This window comes from Mixophyes fleayi, chromosome 3 (assembly GCF_038048845.1).
Source record: "Mixophyes fleayi isolate aMixFle1 chromosome 3, aMixFle1.hap1, whole genome shotgun sequence".
In the NCBI taxonomy this organism is placed as follows: domain Eukaryota; kingdom Metazoa; phylum Chordata; class Amphibia; order Anura; family Limnodynastidae; genus Mixophyes; species Mixophyes fleayi.
In genome coordinates, this window is record NC_134404.1 from 253,556,380 (window position 1) to 253,568,853 (window position 12,474).

At 41.9% G+C, this 12,474-nt stretch overlaps 1 protein-coding gene across 1 annotated transcript in view; it reads right to left on the minus strand.

Moving 5' to 3' along the window:
• LYST (lysosomal trafficking regulator) overlaps positions 1-12,474 on the minus strand; it is a 461,445-nt gene that overhangs the window by 186,887 nt on the left and 262,084 nt on the right. Inside the window, exon 29 of the mRNA XM_075200948.1 lies at positions 2,489-2,695. Coding sequence (XP_075057049.1) covers positions 2,489-2,695 — 207 coding nt within the window. The remainder of the gene's footprint in view (positions 1-2,488; positions 2,696-12,474) is intronic.

The window sequence follows — 12,474 nt, forward strand, 5'->3', positions numbered from 1 at the left end:
CCCTTCTTTATGGGTACACTATCAGAATGCTCACATACCATTGTTGGATGGACTCTCAACAGGGATTGGTGTCATTTCTGATTCTGAGCATATATTTTCCTCTACTGCCTTACTGTTTTCTTGCAGCTCGGCTTTCACGAGTAACAGTAGTTGTGCACCACTTTTGGACTGTAAATTACTTGGTCTTGCTTGGTCACGAGTGACCATACAAGAAGAAGGCTCAGTAACATTTTTTGATTGTGCACTAATAGAGAAAGGCGAAGGCCTCATTTTTTCTTTGCCACTGCCTGTGTAGAATGGCATGTTGGCAATTCTTTTTTTTAAATCGGCAGTTTACTTTTCCTCAGTTACACTTCTTTTTCGCTTCAACACGGTAAAAAAAAATTCGGGGTGTGTTTTTTTGCCTGATTTAAAAAGACTATGTACTTTTACATAGGCTTTACCAGATGACGTACTGGGAACACAACCATCAGGACTGGTGCCAGCACCTGCTTGCTGATCCTGCTTATATGTGGACTGCTTTGAATCCATTTAAATGAGCCCAAAGCACTTGTAGTGCAAAATTAATCAATAGATAGTGCTGCTAGATATGACTTTTTGCAGCCAGAAAAATTATTGTTTCACACTGTGGAATATGAGACACCCCAAAGCACCTGTAGTGCAAAATATTCAAAAAAAATGCCTCCTCTATCCTCCTCTCTTCCTGCTCTAACAATAGCCAGAAGAACTGCTAGCAGAATTTCAATAATAATTTAAAGAATAAGGTATACAATAATTGCTCTGTCCCTGCTCTACTACAGCCTGTGACCTAACCCTGCTCTCTCCCTCTGTCAAATAGCGATGGATTGCTGTGGAGGCGGGTATTTATGCATTTTAAATATCGCGAGAACCGAGCTGAGATCCAACGACGTCATGATGACGTTTTGCCTTGATTTCAATTCCAAATAGGTGTGAGAGTACCGAGCCGTGAAGTTCCGGCGGGTTCGGATGTCGGGGAACCGAGCCCGCCCATCTCTAGTTTTTATGAAGTTGCTCTAATGTCTCTTTCTAAGACACGCAGGCCCTAACCTACGATAAAGCTAAAATAAGAAAATGTAATAGTACTGCATGTGTATTGTGTATGTGTGTATTCCAGTGAACACACAAATCTGTCAATTAGCAGCTCCACCATATTGTGAGTGACAGCAATCTCACTCCATGATAGTGCTGAATATGCAGCTAACCACAGGATATGATGGCATACCATGTCTGTATTGCGCAAGTAATACATCCATTGAGGTTCCTGCCTTAATCGTCGTAATTTCATTGCTTTTTGGAGTTTGAGTGGAAGAGTTTCAAAAGTGTTCTTAAATTTTAGATGGTGTGTAAGGAACCTTAATCGGACATGTTAAACAGTAAGGTTTCTTGTCTATGGAATATATATATATATATATATATATATATATATATACACACACACATATATACACACACGCACATAATATTTTTTACTTTAAATTACAAATTTACAAAATATTAAATATATTCCAGAATAATATTGGCTAGAGTGAACAATGTGTGGGGTTTTATTTGTATTTACTTCTTTATCTTCACATACAATTAGAGAATGACTGTTTGTGACAATTAGGGTTCTGTAAGTTTAAATTAAAGCATTATATTGTTTTACATTAACAAACAAAAAAATGTGGTTAAAAGCTCAATCCAGAGAAAAGTCAATAAAAAATGTTTTTTAAAAAGCAACCCTGTTTTTCCTACTAGCTACTTACAAGCCGGAAAGCTGGCCATTTAATCATCCTCCAGATACAAAAAGATAAGTCTCAATAGGCCAAGATCTCGATGAACTGAGCGAACGTACAGCTGATAAAATATTGAAAAACTTCTGTTAGTTTTTCAGAGAGTATCAACAGTTTTGAATTGAGTAAGGAAGCATTTGGCTTGTATGGTCACCAAGATTTTCAATTAGTTTAGTCTGAGATCTCCAAAACCTGGTCTGATTTCACATAGAAGTTTTGCATCAATGCTGGCAGTCATGGCTGCTTGAAATTTTAGGAACTGGGAGGATACTCAGCAAGTCAGGGGTTACCAGGAACATTTCCAAATACTTAGCATATGTCTTCCTAAATGAGTGCGTTATTTTCATTATTAAAATACAGATTCAATTGTACTTGGGGTGCGCACGTCCCTGTGTTTTCATATATTGTTTTTAAAAACATACAAACAAACAAACAAAAACAACCGAACACTTCAATTACTTATTCTTTGTATAATATGTAATTGTTATTTAAATTGGCTGGATTTGTGTGGAAAATAATAATCATGCTAGAGATTCAAAATAAATTAAAAATCGTGTTAAAAGCTGAAACTGAACATAAAAGTTAATATCACACATGTACTTGGATAAAATAATAAACAGCATTACAGAATACACTGTTAATGTCATACACAATTACCAATTCATTTTACATATTGAATATAGGCAAGCACTTACTTGCAAACCTGGACTTAAACATTCTGTTAAAATGCTTTGATGCTTAGGTTCATTGACAATGTCAAGGATTTTTTTTCGATCCTCAATTGAATGTGATGGAGACGAGAGATGTACCAAAAGCCTTCCAAGCTGAACTTGAAAGGTGTCATTGCATAAGAACAGTACTGTTTTCCACTGATGTTTAGGAGAACCACTTCTACTTGAATCCTGCAGAAGATGAAAAATTAAAAGATCTTTCTATAAGTAAAAATTACAAACTTCACATTTACATAATAAATTCTGGTAAAATAGATGTACAACTAGTTAGAACGAGAAAGTCAAGTCAACATTAGCTACATTTTATTTTCAAGTTATTGTATTTTTATTTTCTTTAACACATTAACCTTTATTTCAGCTGTACACTATCTGTTCATGATTGTAAGCTTATCTGGCATTAGATGTTTAAATTTTGTTTCAAATCGGGATTCTTATATCACTAACTTGTGTTATTGGGGACCCTGCTCCTTCCATTACAAAACTCTTAATCTGTGGCTTCCTGGCTTGCTACCATCCCTTCTTTCAAACATAACCACCCTGCTGTCATATGCAGCCATACCCTCAATTAATCAAATTAGGGGACATGTTGCTGCCCTCCTACAAAATTAGTATAATCATCACCAGAAACAATCTGTGTTGCTGTGAAGATTCCGATGATCTGGCAACATGCTGCTTTGTAATCTCAAAACTGGGAAAATCCAAATGAGCAAGAGAGACTATGGATAACAAAGGTGCTGACATCCTTGTCAACCTACTCTTAAAAATCACTGATAATTAGTTTGCATGTTATGATTTTATTAAGCAGTTTCCCTAACCCTTACTTTCTGGTGAATGTCCCATCCCCATAGCATTAACTTGGAAATAATAAAAATAGCAGTATCGCTGTTACACTTTCTTACTGAAGCTTTGTGAGATTGGTGCGGGGCAGGTTCGGATTGTATTGCAATGCATAATGTGACGATGTACATTTGTTGTGTTAATGTTGTGCTTCATTTATATTGGGATTGTGCCAGTGTGGCCTTGCTATCCTCAAATATACACTATCTGATATATCATGGTGGGGATTAGCAGGGTGTTGGGGGGGCTCTGTCTACTCACCTGTAATGTAAGAGGTTTAAATGATAAGGTCAAGCGTAACTTGGTACTTTCTCAGCTTAAAAAATACGCATCGGATGTTGTGTGCTTGGTGGAAACACACCTACATGGGGTCAAAGTAATGGCACTTAAAAAACAATGGGTGGGATGGGCATACCACTCGGTTCACACGGCTAGTTCTAGAGGAGTGTCACTATTGATAAAGAAAAATATGCATTTCTCTCTGGAAAGTTTACAGTTAGACCCCTTTGGTAGATACGTTTTTATAAGAGCAATAATTGACTTTTCTCCAATAATAATCCTGGTAATATATATTCTCCCTCCATATGGTACGGAAGTGTTTGGGAAGGCGGCAACTTTCATATCCCAATCACCAGATACTACCGTCATTTGTATGGGAGACTTTAATTATGTCCCTGACCCTATCCTAGATAGACGGAGAAAGACTCTTGACACTAGACCCTTGGGTCCTCCACGTCCAACTGCATTTTCTAAATTTATTCGGGAAATGGGGCTTGTAGATGTGTGGCGAGCTCGTAATTCAGAGGCGCAACAATTTTCCTGTCACTCTGCTTCACACAATACACTTTCTAGGATAGATCTTATCCTTTTGTCTCCCATCTTGTCCCCTCTTGTTTCCAAGATCGAATACCTGCCAAGAGGTATATCAGATCATTCTCCTGTTATGGCGCAGGTGGACACCATGGTAGAAAGGGGAACTCGTTTTTGGAAATTGCACCCAGCTTGGTTGCAGCCAATAACGGGCGGTGCTGATCTCATAGCATTATGGGAGGGTTATTTTGGGGATAATTCCAATGCTGATCCTGCCTTGTTATGGGATACTTTTAAGGCCTTTATGAGGGGAACACTTATAAAGAAGATGGGAGATACCAAAAAATTTAATCGCTCAAAGGAGGTTGAATTGGAACAGTCCTGTAGAAACTTAGAATCCACATATTTATTGTCGCGATCAGCGGATGATAGAATCCAGTGGCTGGATGCACAGCAAAAATGGTCAGATTTTCTGCTGGATAAATCAAAAAGGAGGTCGCTATTTGCTAGACATGCACAATACTCGGTGGCTGATATGGGTGGCAGTTATCTGGCCTGTTTGTCTAGGGAAGAAAGGGATAGCAGAGTAATTACAGCTATTTACGATCAAAATGGAGTGAAACAATACGCTGGGGCGGATATCGCCAATTCCTTTTTGCAATACTACAAAGAAATATATGCTTCTAAAGCTTCTTTTTAGAACTTAGAGCTTCATTCATATTTAAACACTATCCAACTCCCTAGTCTGACTAGTGAATCTGTTGCCTTCTTGGACGCCCCTCTTACAGTTGAAGAAGTTGAATTGGCTATTAAATCCTTTCCTAACGGGAAGTCCCCAGGGACAGATGGTATTCCTGTGTAACTGCACAAAAAATTGGAAGAGTTCCTTGTCCCGCAACTACACGCACACTATGCTAGAATACTGGAGTCAGAGGTAATGCCTGCCACAATGTCAGAAGCCTTAATTGTTGTACTGCCCAAACCTGGGAAAAACCCTTTGTATACAGATTCATATCGACCAATTTCCCTATTGGGTTCTGATGTTAAAATCTTTGCTAAAATCTTGGCTACTAGACTTAATTCAGTAATTACTGAGATTATTCATCCTGATCAGACGGGATTCATGCCGGGCAGATCTACTACGGTCAATTTGAGACGTTTGTTCACACATCTGCAGATGGCTCACCTTGCTGAGCCGAGGGCTGCGTTGGTATCTCTTGATGCTGCCAAGGCTTTTGACTCGGTGGAGTGGATTTATCTGTGGGAGGTGCTGAAAAGGTTTGGCTTCGGACCTACATTCATCCGTTGGCTTCAACTGTTGTATAGCGCTCCTGTTGCGCGGCTGTGTGTGAATGGATATACATCTATCTCTTTTGAGTTAGGTAGGGGCACTCGTCAAGGGTGTCCTTTATCTCCGGCCCTATTCGCTATAGCCATTGAACACTGGCATGTTTGATTCGCGCTCATCCGGGTATAATGGGTCTCCCTGCTGGGGAGGTCACAGACACTATTGCTCTTTATGCGGATGACATGCTATTGTTTCTGTCTGAGGCGAATGGCTCCCTTAATAACCTATTGGAGACTGTCGATAATTATGGCCATTACTCAGGAGTTAAAATTAACTGGGATAAGTCTATTATTTGTCCAGTACATGGTATACTTCCAGCCCAATCTACACAGGGCCACCCTCTTAAGTGGACTCTATGTTTTAAATACCTTGGCATATGGGTCTCCTCTAAGCCTGCTGACTATGTTAAGTTAAATGTTGATCCTATTACGAATTACTTTAAACTTAGGTCCCACACCTGGAGGCGCTTGCCATTGACCATGACTGGAGGGATTAATCTCTTTAAAATGATAATGCAACCTAAATACCTCTACGTGTTGCAACATTCTCCCATATATAGTCCTAACAAAAATTTTCAAGTCATAAACTCAATACTTTAATCATTTATTTGGGGTGACAAAAGAGCCAGAATTTAACTTAGCACTTTATGTAAATCCAAGTTTGAGGGTGGTTTGGCGCTACCCAACCTCAAATTATATTATATGGCAGCCCAGTTGTCACATCTGATTTGAGTGGATGAATGGACGTAATATCGGCTCCTTGTCGGGCTTTATTGGCGAGCGGGCAGGGCCCCAGTTCACTCCTCTACAGGTGCTGTTGATGGGTCGGACTCGTAAAACAGACGCTCCTATCATTACACAAGCCATGAGGATCTGGAACACAGCACATAAAATCCTTGGGGGGAAAGGAGTGGATGCAGATACTCCAATCTGGTATAATGACGCTCTGCCTGAATTACGTAAACTGAGAGGGGACTGTTTCTGGCGGCGTGTCTAAAGTGGGTCAGCTCTATGACACAAATTTGTTCAAATTGTTTGAACAATTTAAAAGAGATTTCCAGATTCCTCAGAGGGCTTTCTTTCGATATTTGCAAATTAGACATGTTACTCAGTCACAGTTTGGGAACACACCCCCCATATTGGCTACCGCTCCTGCTAGATCTCTGCTTGAGAGTATGAAGGGTAGCAGAGTTATCGCTTCAGTTTATGCGGAGCTTAACCATCATCAGACATGTAACAGTCTATTACCTCTCAAGGTAAAATGGGAATCTAATATTGGTACAATTAATGAGGAGGAATGGTGCGACATCCTAAAAAGTATTAAACTAGCTACATCTTCGGTTCGTTTTCAACAAATTCACTTTTATATTCTACATAGGGTATATCACACTCCATTGTCTTTGGCAACCATTAAAGGGGCGCGGGACGCTGATTGTCCTAAATGCTCTCAACCAAGATGTGATTTTTGGCACTTGCTCTGGGAATGCCAGTTAGTCCATGCTTTCTGGGAAAAAATATGGAATTGTATTAATGAGATGGTACCCAGTATTCCTCCTTTTGGGCCTAAAGTATGTCTTTTTGGGCTATCACTAAAGGATAAACTAAGCACGCCTCTTTATAAATTTGTCCTTATAGTATTTACTTTGGCAAAAGTTGTCATAGCGCGTAACTGGCTGGCAATTGCAAAAGCAGACTTCTGTAACTGGAGGGCCTTGGTAAACGAGACCATGGATCACGAGGTCTGGTCCTCTTGGTACGAGTCCAAGCACAGAAAAAGTAGGAAGGTCCAGGATGTTTGATAATTAAATGTGAAATCTCCGCTAGGTCTGGCCTGTGCCAAATTAAATAAATAAAATATATTAATTTAATCTCATTATTGTGGTGCTGATAAATTGCTACTTTACGTGATATCTCTGATGAGGCTATACACATGAAAGTTGTATATTCAAATACGTGTGTATGTAACTGTTCTGTTAAATCTGAACCTGCTCCAATCTCTCTATATATTATTTGGTATTATTTATATTTTCAACTTTTATTTCTATACCCACACTGATCTCATATGGGTGATCTTGGGACTCTGCTAACTGGCTGACATATGTTAAGTAATGTATGTTTTGTTGTTTTCTGTTTTATGTACTAAAATTAAATAAAAAAGTACCTGATTCAAAAAAAAAAAAAATAGCAGTATCGCAATAATGGACATTTATTATTAAATTGTGCAGATCTAAGTATTGAATGTAAAAACGCAGTAATATTGCATTAAAAAGGCACCTTCCTCAATTGTCATATATGGTTTTGAGTTAGTGCCAAGATCTTGGTGCTAAGGTGATGCCAACAGGTTTACACTAACACAAAAGTTTCAAATTTGCTGTTCAGCGGCTCCCTCCTGCAGGTATGGAACTTGTAGGACACAGACAAGGTTACATGAGGGGCCTGCCAACAAAAAACAGGAAGGGGGAGAGAGAGAGAGGGGCCTGCCAACAAGACACAGGAAGAGGGACAGAGAGAGAGGGGGCCTGCCAACAAGACACAGGAAGGGGGGGGGGAGAGGGAAGGGCCTGCCAACAAGACACAGGAAGGGGGAGAGAGAGAGAGGGGCCTGCCAACAAGACACAGGAAGGGGGAGAGAGAGAGGGGGCCTGCCAACAAGACACAGGAAGGGGGGGGAGAGAGAAGGGCCTGCCAACAAGACACAGGTAGGGGGAGAGAGAGGGGCCTGCTAACAAGACACAGGAAGGGGGAGAGAGAGAGGGGGGCCTGCCAACAAGACACAGGAAGGGGGAGAGAGAGGGGGGCCTGCCAACAAGACACAGGAAGGGGGAGAGAGAGAGGGGGGCCTGCCAACAAGACACAGGAAGGGGGAGAGAAAGAGGGGGGCCTGCCAACAAGACACAGGAAGTGGGAGAGAGAGAAGGGCCTGCCAATAAGACAAAGGAATGGGGAGAGAGAGAGGGGCCTGCCAACAGGACACAGGAAGGGGAGAAAGAGAGCGGCCTGCCAGCAAGACAAAGGAAGGGGAGAGAGAGAGGGGGCCTGCCAACAAGACACAGGAAGGGGGAGAGAGAGAGGGGGCCTGCCAACAGGACACAGGGAGGGGAGAGAGAGAGGGGCCGGCCAGCAAGACAAAGGAAGGGGAGAGAGAAAGGAACTTGTCAACAAGACAAAGGAATGGATCCCCAAACCTGGCTTAATGGGTATGGCTGGGACCTGTAAATGCATTGCTCTGTCCCTGCCAGCATCTATCTATAGAATGGCAATCTCAAACTCTATTTATACAGTTTGTATATGTATTTATTTTTGCTAAATATATAGTCTACAGAAAACCGTTGTGGTGACAACAGTCAATTGTTTCTATATAGTGTGGTTGGGGTAGGACTGGCATAATGTGCAGGATTTCATAGCTAAATACATAACGAGTTGAATATATTTCAGAACAGTTTTGGACATTTTGCTCATATCTAGAGAGAAATAAACAAAATATAGCCCTATAGTGTACGCCAAGAATATGAAAAAAGTGGTGTCTGGAACATCACTCTAAATTTTCAAGGATTTTCATGGATTACAATAAACTAGGAGTGTGCACTGGCCACTTTTGGTGTTTTGGTGTTTTGGGTTCTGATTAGCTTGAGGTTTTGGGTCCTGATTTGTTTTGCCAAAACATCCCACGAAAGGTTTTGGTTCTGATTTTGGGTTCCGATTTTTTTTTAAAAAAGCATAAAAAGTGCTAAAATCCATATTTTGTTTTTTTTTCATTCCTACACTATTATTAACCTCAATAACATTCATTTACACTAATTTCCAGTCTATTCTGAACACCTCACACCTCACAATATTGTTTTTAGTCCAAAAGGTTGCACCGAGGTAGCTGGATGTCTAAGCTAAGCGACACAAGTGGGCGGCACAAACACGTGGCCCATCTAGGAGTGGCAGACAGGATGGCAGTTTGCAAGAGTTTGCTAGAGGTACAAGATGGAATTGTCCTTGGGCCCTCCCATCCACCCTGATATTGTTGAAATAGGACATGCGCACTTTAACAAATCAATCATTTCAGCGACAGGGCCTACCAAACTACTGTGGCTGAAATGATTGATTTGTTTTGGGCCCCCACACCAAAAAAGCAATTTATCTCTCCCTGTACAAACTAAACTAGCTCTACTGAGGCAAGATGTCGTCCTCATCCTCAGATTCCTCGCCCCGTTCAGTGTGTACCAGTGTGAACCTTGCACAACACCGAAATCAGTCCCCACTCCTTTGCCTATGTCGTAGGTGGCTGTGTAGGCTTGAATGGCCTTTTGCTGCTCCTCCATCCTCTGCAGCATATAGAGGGTGGAGTTCAAGCGCGTCACTACCTTTTATTTGAGGTGATGGCAGGGCAGGTTCAGCCTTTTTTGATGTTGCTCGAGTCTGCGGTAGGCACTGCCAGAATGCCGAAAGTGTCCAGCAATTTTGCGGGCCACCGCAAGCATCTCCTGCACACCCCTGTCACTCTTCAGGTAATGCTGCACCACCAAATTTATGGTGTGGGCAAAACATGGGACATGCTGGAAGTTGCCCATATGTAATGCCCGCACAATGTTACTGGCGTTGTCTGACACCACAAATCCCCAGGAGAGTCTAAGTGGGGAAAGCCACTGCGAGATTATTTCCCTCAGTTTCTCTAAGAGGTTGTCAGCGTTGTGCCTCTTATTAAAACCGGTGATACACAACGTTGCCTGCTTTGGAACGAGCAGCCGTTGTGGAGATGCTGCTACTGATGAAGCTGCTGCTGTTGCTGCGGAAGGCGATGCATCTACCCAGTGGGCTGTCACAGTCATATAGTCCTTAGTTTGCCCTGAACCACTTGTCCACATGTCCGTGGTTAAGTGGACAGTGGGTACAACCGCATTTTTAAGAGTACTGAGGACACTTGCTCGTACTTCTCTGTACATCCCGGGTATCGCCTGCCTAGTGAAGTGGAATCTAGATGGGATTTGGTACCGGGGACACAATACCTCCATCAACCGTCTAAATCCCACTCCACTGATGGCGGACACCGGACGCACGTCTAACACCAACATAGCTGTTACAGCCGCAGTTATCCGCTTTGCAATAGGGTGACTACTGTAGTACTTCATGCTCATGGCAAACGACTGTTGGACGGTCAACTGTTTGGTGAAAGACGTAGCGTTCTTACGACTTCCCCTCTGGGAAGATGACCGACTACCAGCAGCAACAGCGGCAGTAGTAGGCGTATCGCTGCAGGATTCCCCGGAAGAATCCCAGATTGAAGAGGTCTCAGTCATGCCGGTGACATGGCCTGCAGGACTATCTCTGATGGACATCGTGGAGGAAGTTGACGAGGAGGGTGTTGGTGGTGTGTATACAACAGGACCAAGGGATTTAGGTGTCCCTGGACTGCTGACGGTCCTAGCCACAGGTCCTGAACTAAACACTGAATTATGAAGGTTTTTCAGGTGACGTATAAGGGAGGATGTCCCTAGGTGGCCAAGATCCTTACCCCTGCTTATTTGAGCTTTACATAAGGTACATATGGCCATACATTTGTTGTCCGGAATGGGATAAAAATAACTCCAGACCGAAGAGGTGGATTTTTTGGTCTTCTCTGACCAGGCATGACGATGGGCTTTTTCCTCCCATGGGCAACAACTGTTTCCCCCCCTGGTGCCTCATTTAAGATAACCACATCAGCATCCTCCTCGTCAAGTTCCTTCTCAGCGCCAACCACATCAATATCCTCCTCCCGGTGTACAACATTCACACCTTCATTAGCCAAATCTGTAACTGGACTGTGGGTGATCCTTCCAGCATATGCAGAGGGCATGCTGCAAATGGTGGAAGGAGCCACCTCTTCCCGTACAGTGATGGGAAGGTCAGGCTTCGCAACCACCAACAGCCTTGAACTCGCCTTGGGGATTTGTGATGCCATCTCTTTAGAAGGTAGAGTTGTTTGCTGTGTTGTTGATGACAGCTTAAGTCTCTTAAATTTTTTAGAGGGGGGGAGGAGGAGGGCTTAGATCCTTGGGTGAAGCTGAACCACTAGTCATGAACACGGGCCAGGGCCTAAGCCGTTCCTTGCCACTCCGTGTCGTAAATGGCATATTGCCAACTTTACATTTCTCCTCAGATGATTTCAATTTTCTTTTTTTGCTAATTTTAGTGAACTTTGGCTTTTTGGATTTTACATGCCCTCTACTAGGAGATTGGGCATCGCCCTTGGCAGACGACGTTGATGGCATTTCATCGTCTATGTCATGACTAGTGGCAGCAGCTTCAGCATTAGGAGGAAGTGGGTCTTGATCTTTCCCTACTTTATCCTCCAAATTTTTGTACTCCATTATAGTTATATCTCTGGTACTAATATTTCTGGACTGCAAGAACAGTGAACGTATTTTAATTTAGCAGTACTAATATTTCTGGACTGCAAGAACAGTGAACGGAGGTAAATATTGCAGTACTAATATTTCTGGACTGCAAGAACAGTGAACGTATTTTAATTTAGCAGTACTAACATTTCTGGACTGCAAGAACAGTGAACGTAGGTAAATATTGCAGTACTAATATTTCTGGACTGCAAGAACAGTGAACGTAGGTAAATATTGCAGTACTAATATTTCTGGACTGCAAGAACAGTGAACATATTTTAATTTAGCAGTACTAATATTTCTGGACTGCAAGAACAGTGAACGTAGGTAAACATTGCAGTACTAATATTTCTGGACTGCAAGAACAGTGAACGTATTTTAATTTAGCAGTACTAATATTTCTGGACTGCAAGAACAGTGAACGTAGGTAAATATTGCAGTACTAATATTTCTGGACTGCAAGAACAGTGAACGTAGGTAAATATTGCAGTACTAATATTTCTGGACTGCAAGAACAGTGAACGTATTTTAATTTAGCAGTACTAATATTTCTGGACTGCAAGAACAGTGAACGTAGTTAAATATTGCAGT